The 23666-nt window shown below is 46.2% G+C and overlaps 1 protein-coding gene across 1 annotated transcript in view; it reads left to right on the plus strand.

Moving 5' to 3' along the window:
- LOC146805218 (organic solute transporter subunit alpha-like) overlaps positions 1-23666 on the plus strand; it is a 628012-nt gene that overhangs the window by 225738 nt on the left and 378608 nt on the right. Inside the window, exons 2-3 of the mRNA XM_085622418.1 lie at positions 19499-19650; positions 19754-19827. Coding sequence (XP_085478544.1) covers positions 19499-19650; positions 19754-19827 — 226 coding nt within the window. The remainder of the gene's footprint in view (positions 1-19498; positions 19651-19753; positions 19828-23666) is intronic.

The raw sequence follows: 23666 nt of genomic DNA on the forward strand, positions 1-23666 counted from the left end.
CGTGGTTCTTAAATGGGACACTAGTCTTTAGCAAACCATCGACCAGATTAGCGATCTGGTCGAAAGCTTCCATTATCCTCGGTCCGCGGACTTCTGTGTCCAAACAATCATTAATAGCAAGTATGCCTGCGTCCACCAGGCCCTTGTAAAACTTTTCCCCGTCTATTTTAGCCCATTTTAGTCTCCTGCCTTGGTCTGTTGCTCTCTCAGTGAAGGTGCGTTGAACTCTAATACTTAGACCCACCATATACTGCAGCTCCAAAACAAGAGGGTTATGGTCACTAAAGCCACTCCATTCGATCCCTACACTAATTGTCTTATTAATTAAGGACCTTGAAACCAGAATGTAATCTATGAAGGAAGAGCATCCTCTACCCTTAAATGTGGGGGGGAGTGTGCCATCCTCCTGCATCCCTACCATATTAATGGTGTGTTCAAGGTCATATTTAAACCGTAACATTCTGAAAGCTGAGCCCAACGGCGTATGAGAGAAATGCGGTCCCTTCTCCATAGGGCATCGGGACCAATCTGTGCTTATTTGGACCAGTACCGGGCACAAGTGGCAATTATAATCACCCATAACCACCAACCCATGTGGCTGCCCATTTTTTTGGCCTGTTATGACCTGGCCCAACCTATTATCTAATTCAGTAACAAGAGAGATGTTAGATCCCGCTATCTCGTTGTTATAAAGGTTTACTGCAACAAATCTAAGACCTTTCCCAGTGAACCTGACTGCCTGAATCCTGTGGGAATTCCAATCAAGGCAAGTGTAACTTCCCGGAAGGCTCAGATCTATATAAATAGCTAAACCTCCCATGGCTCTCCCTGATCTTGATTTTTGAGCAGGAACAAAAAAACACTTATACCCTTGCAGGTGGAAATTATTCTCCTGGGCCCAGGTCTCCTGCAGACAAATTACATGGAATTTTCTGATATAGTCAAGCCACTCTTTGTTATTAAATTTCCCAGCCAGGCCAGCTATATTCCATGAGATGATTTTTAGTGCCTCACCCCCCTGGACCCCTCCTCCCTGTGATCCACCAGGTGATTCTCGCACTTGTTTTCCCAATTCCGGTCCCTGTGCGTCACCTATACATGCAATATCTACAACCCTAGGTTCATCCAGCACATAACTCCGGGCGCAACTTGTTGACTTTTGTTTTGGCTCGGGGCTGTGCTTCTCCCACTCAGCATTTGGAACCCCTCTACCCCCTATACCCCATATACCATTATCTCTTTGTCAATCTACCCCCTCAAGACCATCCAGGCAGTGGAACCGATTGAATGTATGGAAGGGTAGCTCTGGGCGGCGAAATAATGGCCTGGGATTGAACTCGTGATGAACACCCCTTCGACCCACCCTTTCCCAGTTGTCATATGAACGGGTCACGTGTACAGGGGCTGGGGTGGGGGGAAAGAAGAAAGACACATGAAGTGTTTGAATTGTTGTTACCTGTGATCTATTCTTTCCCTGGCATATGTGAGCAACTGTTCCAGCATCCCTGAAGCTCACCAATATGCAATCCCCTATGATGGATTTGCGTGTTCTCCCTATCCAAGGCACCCTTCTGACCATTATGATCTCATTGCTTAAGTGTACGGGTAAGGGTCTATTCAAATTTAGCCACTTAATCACCCTACTTTTCAGAGCACAGAAATCCTCGGCTTCACCTGCCTCTAGTGGTGGGACGCCCGCCATGACTACTGTAAAGTCATTCGCCTCTGTTGGTAAATTGGGTCTACGTGGCCTGGGGGGAAGCTTCATTAGTGGAGTCGGTGCAACACTATCTGGGGGCTGTACCGGGGGAACAGCATTTGCAGGGGGTATAGGTCCTATGGGGTTAGGTGGCTTATTTGGGGCAGGGTTATTCCTCTGGGTTTGTGGTGGGGCGGCCGCAGTTGCAACCTGTGAGGGAGCAAGATGCATAACACTTTTTGGAGCTGTTGGGGTGGCAATAGGTTTAGGAGCCCTCTCATGAGAATTGGCCGGATTTTTCATACTGCTTAGTGTAGCCTCAAGAATGGTTAGTCTGATTTCCACTTTTTTGATGCTTTCACTAATTGGTAACAAAAGTGACCTAAGCAGGAATTCCAAATTACCCAGCGGAGCAACAGAGAGGGGGGCATTAACAATGTTGCTAGCCGTCTCTTTAGTCAGGACGGGAGCCACACCATCCTGTGCAGCGGGTTTGGAATGTAAGTCAGCCACCGTTGTCACAGTTGATATGGAGGGTTTGGATGACTTCCCAAAATCAGAATGAGGGATCTTTGGTTTGTTTTTAGCCTGGGCACCCCTCGACTTCCTCCTACGTTTGTTTGGTGGGGGCCCAAAAACCCCTTGTGCTACAGCTATTTTAGGTTTGGCTTTCCTAGACTTTGATGCTGGGGGCGGTTGAGAAATTAAGTCAATCGTCCCCCTACTTGGGCTTGTACTACTCACTGGGGTTGAGCTCATAAGTACCACTGGGGGCGTTTTTGTAACATCCCTAAACAGGATCGGAACATCTTCATTTAGTGTCAAGTCTTCGCTAGGTGTGGGAGGATAGTCTCCTAGAGGTCTACCTTTCAAATTATCTATAGAGCGTCTCCGCTCAGCTCTGAGCCGGCTTAAAGTGTTCTCCTTGTCCCCATCTCCCCCCGCCCGAGGAAAGTAATTCTCTAAGGTCATATTTTTTGTTCCTGCCTGCCTTATGGGGGTACTTTCCTTTACCGGGGACGGCATGGTATCTTAGAGTGTGATGATAGCTATGGGGCAATTTATCAGCTTGTTGTGCTAGGGACTTGATGGCAAACGGCAGAACCAAGAGGGTAGGCCCAGCCCGGCCTACTCCGGCCTATGACGGCCACAGACGGCCCCACCCTTGTCCCGGGCTTCTCCCGGCACCCTCCCGCACGCTCCCGCGCAGCGGGATCCCAGTGCAAAAATAAAAGAGAAGGAGGTGGGGCGGGGGGCGTGGCAGTCAGGGAGAGCGACCCAGTTGTTGTGGGTTGACCTCACGCAGGGGCTCCTGGGAGTTGGAGTCCCTGCGGGTCCGCTCGCAGCCCTGTACTTGCCTGCCAAAGCCCAGAGTCCGGTGTCCAAGATCAGAGCCCCTCTATGCTCAAGGCGCCTCTCTCCACACCGCAAAGCGGGACCCGCGGAGCGGGTCCGGCAAGGAGCTGCGGCAGAAGAAAAACACCACAGATGCAGGGAACAGCCCACGGCGAAGTCCAGGCAAACAAGGTATCCCACGTCGATCAGGAAGGGGGCTGCTTTCAAGTGCTAGGGCGGGGGCGTGGCAGTCAGGGAGAGCGACCCAGGTGTTGTGGGTTGACCTCACGCAGGGGCTCCTGGGAGTTGGAGTCCCTGCGGGTCCGCTCGCAGCCCTGTACTTGCCTGCCAAAGCCCAGAGTCCGGTGTCCAAGATCAGAGCCCCTCTATGCTCAAGGCGCCTCTCTCCACACCGCGAAGCGGGACCCGCGGAGCGGGTCCGGCAAGGAGCTGCGGCAGAAGAAAAACACCACAGATGCAGGGAACAGCCCACGGCGATGTCCAGGCAAACAAGGTATCCCACGTCGATCAGGAAGGGGGCTGCTTTCAAGTGCTAGGGCGGGGGCGTGGCAGTCAGGGAGAGCGACCCAGGTGTTGTGGGTTGACCTCACGCAGGGGCTCCTGGGAGTTGGAGTCCCTGCGGGTCCGCTCGCAGCCCTGTACTTGCCTGCCAAAGCCCAGAGTCCGGTGTCCAAGATCAGAGCCCCTCTATGCTCAAGGCGCCTCTCTCCACACCGCGAAGCGGGACCCGCAGAGCGGGTCCGGCAAGGAGCTGCGGCAGAAGAAAAACACCACAGATGCAGGGAACAGCCCACGGCGAAGTCCAGGCAAACAAGGTATCCCACGTCGATCAGGAAGGGGGCTGCTTTCAAGTGCTAGGGCGGGGGCGTGGCAGTCAGGGAGAGCGACCCAGGTGTTGTGGGTTGACCTCACGCAGGGGCTCCTGGGAGTTGGAGTCCCTGCGGGTCCGCTCGCAGCCCTGTACTTGCCTGCCAAAGCCCAGAGTCCGGTGTCCAAGATCAGAGCCCCTCTATGCTCAAGGCGCCTCTCTCCACACCGCGAAGCGGGACCCGCGGAGCGGGTCCGGCAAGGAGCTGCGGCAGAAGAAAAACACCACAGATGCAGGGAACAGCCCACGGCGAAGTCCAGGCAAACAAGGTATCCCACGTCGATCAGGAAGGGGGCTGCTTTCAAGTGCTAGGGCGGGGGCGTGGCAGTCAGGGAGAGCGACCCAGGTGTTGTGGGTTGACCTCACGCAGGGGCTCCTGGGAGTTGGAGTCCCTGCGGGTCCGCTCGCAGCCCTGTACTTGCCTGCCAAAGCCCAGAGTCCGGTGTCCAAGATCAGAGCCCCTCTATGCTCAAGGCGCCTCTCTCCACACCGCGAAGCGGGACCCGCGGAGCGGGTCCGGCAAGGAGCTGCGGCAGAAGAAAAACACCACAGATGCAGGGAACAGCCCACGGCGAAGTCCAGGCAAACAAGGTATCCCACGTCGATCAGGAAGGGGGCTGCTTTCAAGTGCTAGGGCGGGGGCGTGGCAGTCAGGGAGAGCGACCCAGGTGTTGTGGGTTGACCTCACGCAGGGGCTCCTGGGAGTTGGAGTCCCTGCGGGTCCGCTCGCAGCCCTGTACTTGCCTGCCAAAGCCCAGAGTCCGGTGTCCAAGATCAGAGCCCCTCTATGCTCAAGGCGCCTCTCTCCACACCGCGAAGCGGGACCCGCGGAGCGGGTCCGGCAAGGAGCTGCGGCAGAAGAAAAACACCACAGATGCAGGGAACAGCCCACGGCGAAGTCCAGGCAAACAAGGTATCCCACGTCGATCAGGAAGGGGGCTGCTTTCAAGTGCTAGGGCGGGGGCGTGGCAGTCAGGGAGAGCGACCCAGGTGTTGTGGGTTGACCTCACGCAGGGGCTCCTGGGAGTTGGAGTCCCTGCGGGTCCGCTCGCAGCCCTGTACTTGCCTGCCAAAGCCCAGAGTCCGGTGTCCAAGATCAGAGCCCCTCTATGCTCAAGGCGCCTCTCTCCACACCGCGAAGCGGGACCCGCGGAGCGGGTCCGGCAAGGAGCTGCGGCAGAAGAAAAACACCACAGATGCAGGGAACAGCCCACGGCGAATGCCAGGCAAACAAGGTATCCCACGTCGATCAGGAAGGGGGCTGCTTTCAAGTGCTAGGGCGGGGGCGTGGCAGTCAGGGAGAGCGACCCAGGTGTTGTGGGTTGACCTCACGCAGGGGCTCCTGGGAGTTGGAGTCCCTGCGGGTCCGCTCGCAGCCCTGTACTTGCCTGCCAAAGCCCAGAGTCCGGTGTCCAAGATCAGAGCCCCTCTATGCTCAAGGCGCCTCTCTCCACACCGCGAAGCGGGACCCGCGGAGCGGGTCCGGCAAGGAGCTGCGGCAGAAGAAAAACACCACAGATGCAGGGAACAGCCCACGGCGAAGTCCAGGCAAACAAGGTATCCCACGTCGAGAAAATTTCACGTGGAGAATTCACCGCTGATGCTATTTTCTCCTGATAAAAACGACTTTGTGCAGATTTTATCTCTAATTTATAATGTTTAATAGCTTCCCTATATTTAACTTTATTGCTAGATGAGAAGTCTTTTCTCCATTTCCTTTCCAGTACTTTGCACTCTTGCTTAAGCTTCCGGAGTCCCGGAGAGTACCAAGGGTTTTCTTGGTACCAGTTTTTATCTGTGTCTCTTTTTTTGGGAGAATAATATCGAACGAGGACTCTAACCAGCTATTGAAGCAATCATTAGCAATTATGGGACTAGGATGGGGTGTGGGTCTTGTGATGTCCAATTCATTCTCCCACACATTCCATGGAAGAGTAGACCAGGTCCGGATGAGCTTATTTGTTTTCTTGACTAGGGGACTTAACTCCTGCCTAACCCACGTAAATGGGAGCAGGAAATGGTCAGACCAGGGTAAGGGAAGAGTTTGAGAGGCAGTCAAAGATTGAATGTTAGAAAAAATAGGGTCCAATAGATGGCTTTTATTGTGTGTTGGCCCTGGGACTTTTTGATTAAACTGAAAGGCCGCTAGTCCATCAACAAGATCTACTATTTGGGGGAGTTGGGCTTTATCGAAGTGTATGTTAAAATCTCCCAATACTGGAAAATTAGGTAGTGAGCTAGCCAAATTAGCTACACTTCATGTCAAAACCTGACAGAATGGGCCAGTAGGGCCTGAGGGCGGTAAAGTAAGATGCCCGAGAAAGTGGTAACAGGAGAGACCTGAATCGAAAACAAGATTCTTTCACAGTTAGGGATGGGGTTATTTGAGATACGGCATTAAAATTCCTCCTTATAGATAATGGCAATGCCCCCTGCCCGACTGACATCTCGGTCTTGCCTCTGTATCATATAGTGTGGTGGGAGAGTTTGTGTGATGGCATAGTCCATATCTTTGTCTAACCAAGTTTCCGTGAGAAATAAAATATCAGGTTTTTCATCTTCCAATAAAATATGAATCTCCACAACGTGTTTGGGGAGGGAGCGACAATTAAGTAGAAGCATTTCAAGTTCCTTTTCTTCCCCTAAGAGTTCAGTCCTCGATAGAGAAGAGCTAAATCTAAAGTCACAGCTAGAGCATTGTAAAGGGTGATGTTCACAGCAGATAGAGTGTTTACACTTGCTATTAAGTTCATCTTTCAACATATGAGTTGGTCACGTGAGTAGACAAGCCTTATGTTATTAAGACCAGCAGGGGTCCTGGCCCCTGGTCGCGACTGGGCGCGGACGGGCGCAGATGGGCTTGCCTTAGGCGTGCCTTTGGCGCGCCAGCGGCGCACCCGCTGTGCGGTCACGTCATTGGCTCCTAATGCGGCCGAGTGAGCGTGGTCACGTGGGGAGGCTCTAGCGCAATCGTAGCAACGACTTGAATGGTGACCTACACTGAAGTAACCTGCCCTAGGAGCATTGAACACAGCTCTGATTCTAGACGTGAGTGCAGCAATATTTAGGCAGTTTTCAAGTTTTTAAAAGCAGTTTCCCATTAAATAAAACAGTTATGTATGCCGTTTCCCTTAACACTTCCCACCAACGTTATTTTTCAAAATAGCATCCTTTCGCGGTCGCATCATCGGCTCCTAATGAGGCCGAGTGAGCATGGTCACGTGGGGAGGCTCTAGCGCGATCGTACCAACGACTAGAATGGTGACCTACACGGAAGTAACCAGCCATAGGGGCATTGAACACAGCTCCGATTCTAGACGTGAGTGCAGCAATATTTAGGCAGTTTTCAAGTTTTTAAAAGCAGTTTCCCATAAAATAAAACTGTTATGTATGCAGTTTCCCTTAACACTTCCCACCAACGTTACTTTTCAAAATAGCGTCCTTCGCGGTCGCGTCATCGGCTCCTAATGAGGCCGAGTGAGCGTAGTCACGTGGGGAGGCTCTAGCGCGATCGTAGCAACGACTAGAATGGTGACCTACACGGAAGTAACCAGCCCTAGGAGCATTGAACACATCTCCGATTCTAGACACGAGTGCAGCAATATTTAGGCAGTTTTCAAGTTTTTAAAAGCAGTTTCCCATAAAATAAAACAGTTATGTATGCAGTTTCCCTTAACACTTCCCACCAACGTTACTTCTCAAAATAGCGTCTCCAACACCCCAATCTCTTGCTCTAATTTGGCCAATTCTGCCCTCTCTTTCCTGTTCTTCAAGTGTCCCTGACTGATTAATACCCCCAAATAAAAGCTTTAAATGTGTTTCACACAACTCCTGGGGGGGCTGAGCCTACATTATCAGAAAAAAACTCAGCAGTGGCTTTTTTTAATATGAATGCCAGTTCACTAGCCAAGAGAATGTGTGCTTCAGGGTCCACCTTAAATTCGGCTTATACCCAGGAAGTTGCAGTGACAAAATAATAGCTGAATGGTCTGAAATATGTCCTGAGAGATGGTCTACATCCCTAATATGTGCCGCAAACCCCTATCGACAAAAAAATATTCTAACCTGGAAAAATGCCCATATTTTTGGGTATGGAAAGTATATCTTCTCTCCTGACCTTTTAGATAGTGCCAAGCATCCACCAATCCCAAATCCTGCAGCATGATTCTGAGAGCATGTATCATCCTTGGTGCCCGAGCCCCCTCCCTCTGGGTTGATCTATCTAAGATGGGGTCCAGCAGAGTGATGAAATCTCCCCCCAGAATCAGGGAGACGGAGGACTCTGCTAAATTTAGCTCTAGGTCCACGATATGATGGGGTTTGTCCACATTTGGCCCATAATATATTGCGCATATATACTCAAAATCATACCTACTCATCCTAGCTAAAGCCCACCTCCCATTGCTATCAGTTTTGGAGCGTGTTATCTCTACCCTGAGCCCTTCCTGATCAAGATCGCAACTCCTTTACAGCACTGACCTTGATCAGTCACCATAAAACTCCCAATCCAACCATGTCTAGTGAAATGCTCCCTGCTCTCTCTTGCTACCAAATGTGTCTCTTGCAAGATAATTATATGAGTCTGACTTTCTTCCAGATACCTCAAAACCACTCTCTGCCTGGCTTGGGACCGTAAACCATTCACATTGCATGTTAAAAAACATATACTTCTACCACGACCAGCCATCATTTCCTTGTTTGAGTCAATCCGTCGCTAAAGAAAGAAAAACCTACTTGGTGACATTGAGGACATTTTTTTGATTTGATTTTCCCTTTCTTAATTTATTTGTGGTAATATACACTTGTCTGGGTTTCTGTCCTATCAAAATACGAGGTCGATACTTTTTTATATTTTTTCTGTTTTCGGTAACCTATTTGGCTGTCACTAAGTGGGTTGCACATTGGGCTAACACTATGTGAACAGACATTTACTGTTTCAGTACGTCGTTTAGCCTGAATAGGTAAGTGGCTCAAGATAGGCCACACATTTTTTGATCGATTCTCCTTTATCCTGCCAGGTGGCCCCTGGTATTCATTTCCAATAAACCCCCCGTGCACCTTTGTAGGTTTATTGATTTTAATTTTGGCTATGCCCTGAAGAAGGTTGATCTCAGAGATAGCTCAATACCGAAACGCGCATCGGCGCTACTCTACAACTGGCCAGACCGGGACATTTAATTAATCGGAGCAACATTGGATGTAGAAACTCTGTGACATGTACCAATTGAATATTTAGAGCAAGGAGATGTTATTGTAAGACTAATTTTGTTCCTGGTCTATACACACAAATAAAAGCAGTCCTTGTGATTGTTTTTTATGGATTTGTGAATTTGAAATCTGAATCATTGAAGACTGAGATAGATTCAGTATGATTGTTTTGTTTGAGTGTGTCTTTTAAGAAAGTGCATGTGGGGGCGTTTTGTTGGTAATTTGGGGAGCCCTAGAGATCTTGCCACACAGTAACATATATATCTTGGCTGTTTTCTATTATCTTTATTGTTTAAAAAGGCAATTACTTTTCGTGTGATGAACTAAAATGGAATAAATATATTAATTTCTAGCTAAAGATGGTATTATAAGAACCGTGGGGTTTTTGGTTCCTATGGGGTGTACTGGGAAAGTTTTTTCATTTTGATATATTATGTAGTACTTTGTTTATATTTTATTACTGGGCAGGTATTGTTCTAACTGTTATATTATTAGCCTGAGCCACACTCAGCAAAGAATAAAGGGGGAAAGCATAGATGGCTGTACCTCTCAAAGTCCAAGGGAAAAGTGACCAACATCAACCTATGAGAACACTAGTTACAAAAATATTCTGAGTAACACCCCTTGTTCACACCATCAGAGGTTTCCTTGACCTTTCCATTCGATCAATCAATCAAGGTTTATTAAGCGCAGCTACTCACCCGCAAGGGCCACAAGGCTCTGTGGGGGGGGGAGGGGGTTGGGTTGCACAGCTCCTGGATGTTCGTGTTGATTTATTGAAGAGCCAGGTCTTGAGGTCCTTCATGAACTTGGAGTGTAGGGGTCTGTCGGAGGTGGACAGAGAGGGAGCTCCATGCTCTGGCCACAAGGAGGGAAAAGAAGCGGCCTCCTGGTCTGGACTTCTTGATGCGTGGCACTGTAGCAAGGGAGAGTTGGGCTGAGTGGTGGGATCTTTGGGGCGCTTGGAACCTGAGGTGGTGGTTCAGGTAGGCAGGTCCGGAGTTGTGGAGGGCTTTGTGGGCATGGGTGAGAAGCTTGAAGGTGATTCCCTTCTAGATGGGTAGCCAGTGGAGGGTCCGCAGGTGTTGGGTGATGTGGCAGTGGCGCAGTAGGTTGAGGACTAGTCTGGTGGCGGTGTACTGGAGTTTGCGGGTGAGGTTCTTGTTGATCCTGGCGAATAGTGCACTGCCGTAGTCCAGACTGCTGCTGATGAGTGCGTGGATAATGGTATTCCTGTATTCGAGGTAAATCCAGTTGAAGGTCTTTCGCAGAAGGCAGAGAATGTGGAAGTAGGAGAAGGTAACAGCGTTGATTTGGCAGTCCATTTTGAGTTCGGAGTCCAAGATGTTTCCGAGGTTGCGTGCGTGGTCGGTGGGGGAGGGTGGGTTCCCAGGGATGGGGGGCCACCAGTTGCTATTCCAGGCATCTGGTGTGGGCCCATGATGAGGACTTCGGTTTTTTCCGAGTTTAGTTGTAGGAAGCTGTTCTTCATCCACTTGGCGACTGCTTCCATTCCTTCTTGAAAGTTGTATTTGGGGGTGTTGGGTTCATTGGATAGCGAGAGGATGATTTGGGTGTCATCTGCGTACGATATGATGTTGAGTCCGTGGGATATGGCGATGGGTGTGAGCGAAGCCATGTAGATGTTGAGCAAGGTGGGGCTGATGGAGAATCCTTTGGGGATCTGCAGGTGGGCGATGTGGAATTAGAGAGGAAGCTTTCTCATGTTGTGAGCAGCAACATTAGCAGACTCTCCCTGGGCAGTCCAGAGAACGACATCTTCCTTGGTCACCAGCGACACATTGATGCATTACTGCAATTTATGCTCTGATTCTCCGTGTTCTTTGTTAAGGTCCTCTTCTCAGGCTCTCTATCACTAGTACAGAGTTACATCTATTCTCAAATTAACAAACCATGTGAAAGTACCTGCAAGGGAAAAGATACTCAAGCAGAAATGAAAAAACTCTATTTTATGTAGGCCTTCTTGAGTCAATTTAAACGTATAACTCAATGGTGCACATTAATACATGTTAATTGTGCTCATACAACTAAAAATTAATGACACGTGTCAGTACATAAATTCAACATTTGATTTACATTGCACTTTAAGTAAATATAAAGTAGCTTTGAATGCAAAAATAAAAGTGTGACTAAGAACTACATTATGAATACCAATGCAAAGACATTAATGCACACGTTTACATAAATCTTTCTCGTTTCTAATGTGAACACATTTTAATAGTGTGAAAATTATTTTATCCAAACTCCAAAGACTATATTTAATTTTTAATAAGGTTAAGGCACCCAGTGTATATGATTTTCTATTTCTACAGTGAATTAGTTACAGTACTGTATTTAAGTGCAACATTTTACATTAATAACATTAGGACACACAAGTGTGTAGTGCTAAGTGCATGTATATATTGTATATCTGTGATGATGAGGGTGGAGCTAAACTTTCGCTACTCCAGCAGCCTGGCTCAAATTGAAAAAAACACTATAGTGCAGTCAACTCTGGCCACATGCTGTTTTTTTTTTACTTTCAACCATGCTGCATAGCAGCTGCGCTGCAGTTTGAAATGGCAAAATAAATATTTACAATGCTAAATAGCTTTACTTTTTGGCTTTGTCAATGATTGCCAAAGTAAAAAAAAACAACATTTGCTCATGGCCAACATTAACCCACGTCATAGTGAATTATTTTTAGGTCGAGCCTGGGCACTGCGCGTGCTGCTCTGTGAGGCATGCTGTATTGCAGTATAGACTTGAAGACCCGCACACTCTTCGCCATATTTGTCATTGGCTTGTGTCATTATCCTTCTTAAAAGCTGGCTTCTGATTCGTTAATAGACTTGTTTGTCCCTCCTTAGTACCGCCTTGTCTTCATTTGTAACCTCCAATGAGGACTGGCCCTTTTACTTCGGTTGTTGCACAGTATGTCATATTTAATATATAAGCACTATTTTCTTTAATGCGTTTCTCCTACTGCAGATACTACATGCTTTCCTACAGCATTCAGCGCCTCGTGCGTGCCTTCACGGGGGGCACTTTTACAAAAAAAAAGCATTTGTTTGTCAACTTGACAAACAAATTATTTTTTGGGTAAAAGCGCCCCAAATGGCATTTCACTTTAATAGGAGTCGCGCACCTTTTATTTAGACACTGCTCATCTAAAGAAATGGGAGTGGCCTCTAGTAACGTGAAAGTACAGCATGGGGGGCTTGTGCACTACAAGCATTTGCAATAGAATAGGTCTTGCATTTTAGAAACTTTGATCTATTGGTATTGTAAATGACAATGTATTTTATTATTACATGTTTTTTTAAACACAAATAAAAGGCATTGTCATTTACAATGCCACTAGCTCAAAATCTCGCAATTTCAAGACCTATTGCATTGTAAATCCCTGTTTTTTTAGCAGCCGTACTGTTGTAAAACAGAAAAAAACACTGACAAAGCCAATAGATCTTGCATAGGCGAGTCCTATTGGCTTTGCCAATGCTTGTTACATAAGTTAACACTATCTGGGAAAACATTTCACATTGTTAGAAATTGTTTAGCTCCCAATTACAGCGATAAAAACTGAAAGGAGGCCGTTCAGCCTCTGCAAAGGTCCTTCCACTGTTTGCCAACACGTCTCGCTGCAGATTTAGTAACTTTGGGCAATTTGACTTGGCTTTTTTTTGTGTTAGAATCTGTAAATTATGTTTTAGATATTGGATTATGTGGCTAATGCTGAAAGACGATAATCATGCAAAAAAAACACAGCCGCTAAATCACTTAATTCTAGTGGGTATGCTCTTAGCCAACTGCCTAAAGATGGTCAGTGCAAGCAAATGTGACTATTTCTATTACATTTCCCTTTTTACTCCATGCTTAAGCGGAGGCACAATCTCGTCATGATGAGATTGGAGCACCCTCCGAACTTCTCGCATATCTGACCAGCGCTTTCCACATAGACCTCCTTGTAACCCCATACTCTACACAAGAAAGTAGCCTCTTGCTTGACCATGTGATGATTACGAAGTGATATATAAATTTTATTTCACAATGCAAATGTTTCCCTGGTATGGTACATTACGTTATGATGTGGTTATTTATTGAACGTGCTGTAGCGCTGAATGATTAGTACACTACTCTGCTGGAGCAAAGTGTTACTGAGTAGATGAATCATAATGATCACATTTTGTCATGCTTGATACATGGTTTATCATGTCACGTTGTCTGAGGTGGCAAAGAAAATTGAACCACATGTGCCGCAAAGAGTTCTGTCAGTGGTCAACCTGGGGTTCTTGGGTCAGCGAGGCCTATCCACTGCCAAGGAGCACTACTAGGCAACACCAGGTTGTGACACCCGCACCCACACCATTATCCATGGTGAATGGACTCTACGTTGTTTTAAATGAATGACTAACTTGACAGTAATACATTTTATGCCTCTAGATCCCTTACCTTAGCACCGTTTTTTTGGTGCAGTTTTATATAGCACAAACTTGATCGAAGGTACTGGAGCGCTTTACATGAGCACCAGTTAAGTTATACAAGGACAAATTCATTTTTAGGAGACATAGGGAGATTGAGTGATTTGCCCAGAATCACAGGATGTTGTGCCGATGCCGAGACTCGAACCTGGTTCTCCAGCTACAAAGCCGACAGCTCTGGCCATTATGCCACATCCTTTTCCCAGTTTAGAGAAACGCCTCTTGTGCTCTCTTATTTAATCATAGTGTATCCTCTGTATGAAGACTTCTCACCCTTGTGAAAAGTTACATTCTAAAATCCCAATCACCGTGCCCGTTGCCCCTCCACCACCCTCCATGGTAGACTCCCCCACAAGACGAATCTGAGCTTTTTAGGTTTCGTCTGCACAGTGCTTGCGCTGTGCTTGTGAAAACCCCTGTATTTAATGTATCTGAGAAGGGAGCTCTTATCAGTTCCCAGGCCGAATTACTGTGTTCATTCGCTTTTGTGTGGAACTTGGTTTTTTTTCTCAACTTTCCCTGGCTGCATGCATTTACGATACTTCTACTAAAGCTGTTCACACTGTTTAAGCCCCATTCACTGTAAAGATAAGCTCTCTTCCCACAGAAAAGGCAGGCAGCTTCTAACAGCATGCTGGAATGCTTGCTTTTTATTACTTAGTGGTGTATAGCAGATGCTTTAGCCTTAGAACGTTTGTGTATTTCCTATTCATGTCTTAGTACCTTTCTTTGCACTTTGTAGGCATTATCGGATTGATTTTTTCAACTTAATCAATGTGGTCATTATGATCAAATTCTAAATGTTGCAATAACATTGCACGTTAAAAATAAAGTTAATATACAAGAGCTATGCTAAATTTTACTACTAAACTGCCAGCCACACGTGCTTACAGACAACAGGGTCATGATTTCAATGGTGCAGCAGGTGCAGTAGCACTAGACCCAAAAGTTGTCAGAACTCCTCTGAACATGTAATATTGCTATATTTGAGTTTCCAGTCGTGGCCAAACAATCTGTGTCTGCTGCAGGAATGGGTTTGGGCTCGCAACATATGGGCCAATAATTTTCCAGCTTTACTACCCCTGGCATAACACTTTTGTCTTGTGTGGAGTAAAGCATGCTTCGCTGCATCCATATCAAGGTCAACAATGGTCAGCTGACGCCTGGTGCGGTGTGAACCTGTCGACCTCTGTGCTATCTCTGAGTATCTCACTGCCATTTCCAACTCAGCACGCTTCGCCATACGCTCCCTGATAAGTCGCGCTGCAATGGCAATATATGTTCCGTGTACCACTGCCTTGACAGTGTTCCATAGTGTTGCTATTTCCGTGTGTGTATCATCATTCACTGTCAGGTAATCTATAATAGCTTTTTTTCTACTTCCTTGACAGCTGAGTCATAAAATAGCATCTTCAGATTAAGGCACCACATTTTACTCCTCGGATTGCGGGAGGGTTAATTTTGTGTAAGATGTATGGAGAGCATGGTCTGAGATAGAGGCCACCTCAAGTTCTGCTTGTGTCACCAGTCGGAGCAGTGATGCCGAAACTAGAAAATAATCAATTCTGCCATACGATTGATGCGCGGCTGAGAAGAATGAATATGACTGTGTGGTGGGGTGTAAATCCCTCCAAGCGTCTGCCAGTCCTGCGTCTGCTAGGCAACGAGTATCCTGCGGGGAGAATGCCCCAGTGAACCTCGTCCGTTGAGGGGACCGGTCCAGAGAAATGCCGGGCACCAGATTGAAGTCGCCCCCTATCACTATTTTTTTCATCGGGCGTCGTTAGTATATTGCCAATTGCTTGCTTTAAAAAGGGCTCCTTGTGATTGTTAGGGACAAAGAGGCATGCTATATTGAACATGTAAGTATGGAAGGATATCCACAGTGAAAGCTTACGGCCTGTGATTTCAGAGTGGGTTTGGGGGAATTGTCCTTGGAAGTGTGTGACAACTAATACAGCGATGCCTGCTTTCTTCCCCGGGCCTGCTGACCAATACTGTTGGTCGCTTTTATGGATATGGTCCTATCCGAATAAAGTCATTTGAACGTTGAATACGCTCAGTCGAACCATTTAGATCGCATCCTGCCCCAATAGTCTCCTGTAAGAGGCATATATCGTAGCGCGCCGTCCTAAGCTGAGCCAATAATGTTATTCTTTTGGTTGGTGGGTTCAGACCCCTCACATTCAGACTAATTATTCGCACCATACAGTGTCAGGGTTGATTGCCACTGTTCAGGTCCCATTGTGACGGGTTGTAGCTTGTACCTAACAGGTGGGTCGTAGCGCGACAGTGTGGCTGACTAGTGTGCATTGTAAAATGTATTAACTGTATAAACATTAAAACAATTTAAACATAGGCACCAAGTGGTGCAGAACTTGCGATTCCGTAGTAGGGGTCCTTGTCATCGGCCACTAGTGCCAGTGTCCAGACTTGTGTAAAAAGTGTGGATGCATCTGCCGCTGCCAGATTCCATCAGTTAGTTGAAATCGGACCCGAGGGTGCCTCCCCCGATACCGACCCGGCAGTTCCGGCAGAGTAGCATTTCTCCCTTTCTATTATCTTCAAAAGTCTAAGTTGGTCATCGAGTTGTGGCTGTCGTGTCTTTGTTCTTGGTATCGATTTAGTACTAATCATTCAGCTGTGCATTCTGGAAATTGCTTCTGATCTGAAAGTTGTTTCAGCAGTGCTGACCATTCCCTGAAGCTCTCTATTTTGGTCGGTTTGCTCACTTGTTGTTGTCACCTATTCCTGGAGTTTAATCTACGGTGTGACTCCCGCAGAGCCACCTGGGAACCAGCCCGCTGCAACGAGGACTCTTGTTCCAGTTCTACTCCCAGTATCTCTGCGGCCTCAGGTGGTGTACGGACTGTGTATGTCTGCCCGTTCCAGGCAAAAACTAATCGGAAGGGGTGTCTCCATTTGTATTTCACCCCTTTTTCCCTCAGAAAATCTGTGATAGGCCTCATGGAACGTCTTCTTTGTAGAGTGATGATGGATAGATCCTGAAATAGACGGACTTTGTTCCCTTCAAAGGCGATGTAAGATTGATCCTGTGTTTCAGATATTAGGAGTTCTTTTCACCTGTAATTGTGGAGGCACGTAAGGATATCCTGTGGGTAGCCAGGTGCTGATGAGGGGCGCCCAGCTCTATGCGTGCAGTCAAGCGGGATGTCCTTCCCCTCCAGTTCTGGAACAATGTGGCGGAAGAGTCGTAGGATTTAGTCCTCCAGGTGGCCAGCATCAACCTGCAATGGAACGCCCTTGATGCGGATGTTAGATCTGCGAGATCTGTTTTTCAGGTCTTCCAGGTGTTAGTTGAGATCAGAGTTGCGGTCTTTGAGCTCTAGGATCTCTCTACGGCACCACTCCAATTCTTCTTCTCATGCACCCTCTGACTGCTCTACTGAATCGACTCTTTTTTCCAGCTTGCTCATGTCGTGGTGCAGTTCTTTTACTTCTTTCGACACCTCCAATTTCAAGGCCGCTACATCATCCCGCAGCGAGCTGAAGAGGGCCTCCATGAATCTGTGCGTTGCAGGGCCTCATTATTCTCATCTTGCTTTTCTACGGGGCCGACATGGTGCAGAGATGTTGAGCCCGGGGCCGCTCCGTCCACTTGGTGGAGCCTTTAGTGATGAGTTCTTTTATGGTGGCATCCATTTTGGGCCTGATGGTCGTCATTGTGCTCGCACCCAATATCTCAGCACAGATTTGAGCCAGATCACTAGGCATATCTTCTCCTAGGGGTCCGGCTGTAGAGTTTGGTCCTCCTCCAATATGATCCCAGCCTTGGACAGTGTAGCACTCTCTTCCAGCTCTCAATGGTTTGTGTGCCCGCCGGGGCACTAGTTACCACTACAAAGAAGGAAGAGCAGTCTCCGGTTTAGATCCTTTATTCTGTGCCTTGTGGGTACTCAGAAGCTATTGACGGTGGGGCAGCATTGGCCAGGGTTGTGCTATATATGGTAAATGCAGGGGCTACTACTGTGGCTGGAAGGGTAGACGCTTAAGCTGGGCTCCCCCTTGTTGGACCGGTCCTGGTTGGTGTGCCCGGCTAGAATCGTTCCGTGTCAATGTGTTGCCCGGTAAACCCTGGCTTCAAGTTAATGGCGGGATAACACTCCCTTCTATAGCTGTTGAAGGGCCAAGGTCCACTGCTGTCTAGCCATTTTCTTGGTTTGGGGCCACTCGGGTGAGTACTCAGCAGAGATTACCTAGTGAAGGACCCTACTGGCACATCTAAGGGCCTTGTATTCAGCAACCTCCACTGGCACTGAGTGGAGGTGCAGGCCACTGGTTACGATCTTCGAAGGTGCAGTGCCAAAGGAGGGGGGGCGGGGCCTGGTCCGCCGTTCCTCTGTGAAGCTAACAACCCCGCCCCTGTCAATTAGCTTGTCCAGCACCTACCAGCATTCACGTCTCTCTGTTAGGGCTCCACATGGCCTGGAGCCTCCCAGCTCCCTGCTCGGTGTCCTCGGCTTCAGGAAGGGCCACTCCCGGGTTGTTAGCTCCCAGTCGATGCAGGCACTGGACAGGCGCCGGTCGTTCCCCTCAAGCTGCTCTCTTCTATGTTTGAGGCCCCGGTGGCTTACCGGGCCTCTCGCTGTGCCTTCCTATGTCCCTCCTTGTGCGGCCGCGCCCCCTCATGGCTCTGGGACTCCGAACCCACTTCACCGCTCACTTGGCCTCAGCGATGACCGTTCTCCACCATCTTACTCTGCTCTGTCCGGACTTTGGGTGATCACGGAGTGGAAGCCTCTGTTTGCTTGTCGCACTGCCTCTGGCCTCTCGCCAGGCCTCCGGGTGATTCTCTCTGTGCAACTGTGTTCTCTCGCCGCACCGGGACCCCAAGCCAGCTGCTCTGCTCATTCGGCCTCAGCGATGCCCGTTCTCTGCCATCTTGCTTCTGATGGTCCTGACTTTAGGCGGTCACGAGGGCCGCTTCTGCTTATTGTTTTCGCTCTGTTCGGAGTCTCCGGGCAGCCCAGTGCTTCCCAAGCTGATTGTCGGTGTCCCGGGATGGTTAGTCCCCCAGGATCCGCCTGCTAGAGATTTAGTGCGGCGGAGCTCCGCAGAAACGCTACTGCTCGAGCGCATTTTGGACACGCCCCTCCTGGTTTATTTTAGTGGCTGAACTTGACCAACAGCTGACTGACATGCCCACTGAGCATGTAGATAGAGAGTTTCAGATCAATATGCCCTTCATCCTCACATGAGCAGTATACATGTTAGTTGTTGTAAATAAGTTGAGGGCTTGAATTCAATTCAGACCATCAGCTAACGCACAACAGTAGCAGCTGATGAAATGGAGGATAGTTGGTGGTTGTCACTAAACTCAAGACCTCATACTTAGTTTTAAATGGTGTGCAGTTTATCCATTTGATTGGTATTGGCCTAAATAGAAAGAATCGGTGACAATGTTACCAATATAAGTAGCTATTTTGACATATTCCGCCCAGCACTTAGCTGCTGACACAGGGTCGTAATGCAAAATAAAACTTCCATATCTCACATAAAATCATGGACTCATGGCTAAATGGAATACAGCGGATGGGGGTAAATTACAGGGGCCCCCTAAAGTAGGGGCTCTTCTACACTGAATGGGTTGCAGGAGCCTGCGTTACACTTCTGTGTTGACATTGTGCTTGGGTACCACTACATTTACATTTGACTGCAAAGCTCTGTTTAGTTAATTGCCATTGTGCAAAGTGAGTAAAAGATTAAAAGGACCAGGTAATAATCGTAAATATTAGAAGAGAACTCTTGCTATTATGTGTTTGCTTAATGTGGCTTTGTGATTTATCATTAAATCAGAAGTTTTGTGGTGCTATTTGACTTTATTTTGTTAAACATTGACCAAAATATGTTTTTTATTCTTTTCAGATTTGGACCTAACTGGCATATTTTTGTTTGCCATCTTGACTCTAATGACACTAGTTGCAAATTTAGTATTTGTGGAAGAAGTTCATTATATCTATAAAAAAATCCCGTCCGCCAAAAGATCACTCTTTGTTTGGGTCAATGCAGCAGCCCCAGTAAGTGCATAGAAATTAGAAAATTAAAAAGCAACTATGTGCCTCTATTTTAGCTTTATGAAGCATATTGACCAATCTTTTTTCCCTGAAAATCTTTTTCTAGGTGATTGCGGTGACATCATGCATCGGGATGTGGATACCTCGAGCTGCCATGTTTACTGATTTTACTGCAGCAGTGTATGTATATCTTGCTTTAAACTAGAAAAAAATATATATATATATATCTCAATCATCCATAAATATCTTTATCTCAAAATAATACATTATATAGTTATCCATCATGTGGAGAATTAATGTTGTTTCTGTAAAATATGCCAATACCAAGTATATTCTCAATGGCTTTCTTCATCAGGCTTAAAATATTTTTAGCTACGTCACAAAATTAAATGTGGAACATTCAAATCACAGTGAGTCACTGCTTTGAATGCAAGTCTGTTGCTTCAGTTTTTGCAATATCTTTATTGTTGATTTGGTGAGGTCTGCACTCGTTGAGTAAACATTGATCCAGCGGATGTCCATGTACTGAAATATTTTAGTATAGTCGTCGTATAGGATCCTCCACTGGTCTATGGACCTTTGATTGCAGAGTGGAAGCGTATAAAGGGGCTAGCATCAGCAACACATTTCAATTATAGGGAAACAAATGTAGCTCCACAGATAAACAACAAAGAAGATGGTATCCAAGCCATGAAGGTTTATTAGTAAATTAAGTGAAGTTACACGGCATCAATTTTCGTAGTTCAATTTATCCAAAAAGCGTGCATATCAATATAATTATGCAATCTAATTTTGTATATTATGAAGAAAAAGATGTAAAGTATGATGAAATAGAGAGCGCAGAATATGAAACAAATTGGTTTCATAAAGGAATTTCCCTATTCTAAATAATGCATTGAGAATGATAATGGAGAACTTCACAGAGGAAGGAGTCAGCATCAGAAGAACTAAATTAAGGTATGGGGAAAGGCACTGGTGCTCAAGCATGAAGTTCAACACCCTGGGCAAGAAGAATCAGTTCAAAAATGTCTTCTCTCAGCGAAGTCAGGACAGCTTCTGCTAAACTATTCTATGAAACACACAATTAATACTAAGTAGAAGGTTCTGGAAGTCCGGCCCTCCAATCAGAAGACAATGTTCTCTCGGAGTAGATAGACTTCCCACGTTTCTAGCGTCAAACAAAGAAATGTGCATCTGTACTGCCTTAAATTTAGCGACAGTCCAGTTTGTCTGATCCAGGATGCTCTCTCCCACCCCAATTGTACATGGCAAAGTTTCACTTAGACTGTCTCACTCCAATCTAACAGTTCCCAACAGTAAACAAGCACCTATTCTAACTAACAAGTGCTCCGTGATAACGCACCTGCAGAGGAGAGATGAACATAATATTGGAATGCAATTGATAAAGAAATAATTAGAGTGGCTCAGATCTAGTAGCAACTCATATCAACATTTAGAGAAGAGAACAATGGCAGCCCACTGGATACAGTTAGATTTGTAAATACATTGATTATAATTATGTACATATAATAATACCAGCATTTGTAAAGCGCACAGCTACCTCCGGAGAGGTGTCCCGGCGCTGGGGGCCCTCAGGAAGATTAGGCAAGCTATTGCCCAGAGTCACATGGTGCTGGGCTAACCTGCCGCCGGTACTGGGGATCGAACCGTGAACCCCTTGGTCCGGAGTCAAGCACCATGGCCGCTGCACCACCTCTTCATATGTGGCTCACTACAGGTAAATGCAGTGCACACAAGTTAATATTGTTATCGCACAATGAGTATTATTAATGTATAAATGTGTGAAGCACTAAACTTTGCTGCTTCACCACCCCCCATGGCTAGAATAGTCATCACACAAAACAATCAACATTTCTGAGCCCAGCTTCAAATCATGTTGTCTTTTGCTGCTTATGTTTAGAGTTCTCCAACTCCATCTCATGTAAAATTCTACACTGTTCATCCTCCAATTCAACTTCTTCCCTCTTCCTCTTAGTTTCCTTTCCCTCAAATGTCATCCTCTTGGTCATCAAATATAAAATACCTTCACCATAGCAATTAAACAAATTAAACAAACACCAGCAATCAAAATATTTCTTAATATAGTGCCTAAAAGTTCACTACCAATACTACAAAGCCAACTGCCTACCGCAGAAAACACTTTTCTAATTGGCTCTGTGGCACGTGTAGCTTCAAGTTTCTTCAGTTCTGTTGACATTCCAGTAATATTCTTCACATATTTTCTAACCTCCTTACTTTTGTCCTGGATGTAAGAACATCATCGCTGACCTTTTAGCATCTGACATTATCCGCCCTCTTTTACATGTAAAATATCTAAAGGAAGTCTGTTTTGCAAGACCATGGATCTAATAGCTATTAGCTCAGAATCAATAGCTAGCAAAACTCAAGCTGTCATTTAAAACAGCACTCGCAGAGGGAATCATAACACCAAAAATATCTCTCACTCTTTGTGATGCACTACTGCTATGCTTAGCAGAAAATTGAACTGTTTGACTATCCAAATCATCTACATGATAGATCATAGAAAACACTAACATTAGGTAGCAGCTCCCCACTCAATTGGCAGGAAGTTTAAAATAAGCATTTGATTTGCACACAGAATAAACTCCTTGGCTAATGGGATAATTCCCTGCAAATATCTGATCCTTGTAGCCGAGAATCTCAAACCGATGATGACAATCACTACATCCCACCCTTTGGAAGTTTGGAACCTTCTCCTCTCTTTTCACCAAGCATAATTTTCTTTTTAGTTTCCAGTTTAAATTCAGCTTAGGTTATGTTCCCAAATCTCTGTGCCTCTGCTATTCCTTCCCGTTTTAACTTTTTCAATATTTCTTCATATCTTGGTCCTTTCCTCAATAACGGCTCTCTTGTCTCTCAACCATCAATATATTTCTTATCATTTGGGCTTAAAAAATAAGTCAGCTTCTGTCTATGGACACGGGCAGTGTTAAGTTTCCCTCAGGACCTAAAGAAATGTCACACAGAGTCCATCTCTTTTGCATTAGCATGGGGATTCAGATGTTTGTACATAGGCACTTCTCACAGGACCAAATCATAATTTGAAAAATAATATTCAAAATTATCTTGATGATACAGTAAACTAAGACCTATGCTATAAGAGGTGGCATGAGGAAGGGCGTTGTGGTGGTAGACCATGCCTTCTTCTACAGAGGCGGGTAAGTTAGTGCAGACATAACAGTCCTTAGCTGGCATTAAGTGTGAACGATCATGTAACAATTTAAAAAAGACATTTGAATAGAGTTCTCCCTCTGAAGCATCCTTATTCAAAACCCTAAAATCAAAGTCATATTGTTCTACAGGGTGTGACGTAGTAGAAATGAATAGGGGTTAAACTTAAGAGGACTACCATCTACAGGAGAACTCAAACCTATTAGTAAAACAATCATGAAAATGAAAATGACATTCAGCACTATATTAGTTCTACGTTGGTTCTTTGAAAGAATAACTATTGTTTCTCTATAGTCAGACCTTAAAAAAGAGGAACAGTTGCAAGCAAGCTGATTATTACTGCAAATTACTTGTGCAAAGTAGCAAAACTGTGTTCGTTATTACACAACTAAGTTACATACAATTATTTTCATGAGTCATCCTGTTTTCTTTTTTTTTTTGCTTTTTTTTTTAGTTTTATACAGCGCGAACTAAACCCGAAGATATTGGATATCAGAGTGCTTTACATAGCACCAGTTTCGTTACACAAGGACACATTCATTTTTTTTGTTGGGCACAGGGAGATTAAGTGCTTTGCCCAGAATCACAGGCTGTTGAGCCTTGTTGCCGAGACTCAAACCCGGTTCCCCAGCTTTGAAGTCGACCGCTCTAGCCGTAAGGCTACATCCTTAACCCTACTCCATCTTTTTCTAAAGTGGCAAGCATGCACTTCTTTAGGATCCTTGGCCCTAGGGAATCTTCAGAATTCAACAAAGTTCAGAGTTGACAAAGTTCAGTTCATAGATGCAGTTCAATTCCAGTTCAGA

Source organism: Triturus cristatus, chromosome 8 (assembly GCF_964204655.1).
Source record: "Triturus cristatus chromosome 8, aTriCri1.1, whole genome shotgun sequence".
NCBI classification, from domain to species: Eukaryota; Metazoa; Chordata; class Amphibia; order Caudata; family Salamandridae; genus Triturus; species Triturus cristatus.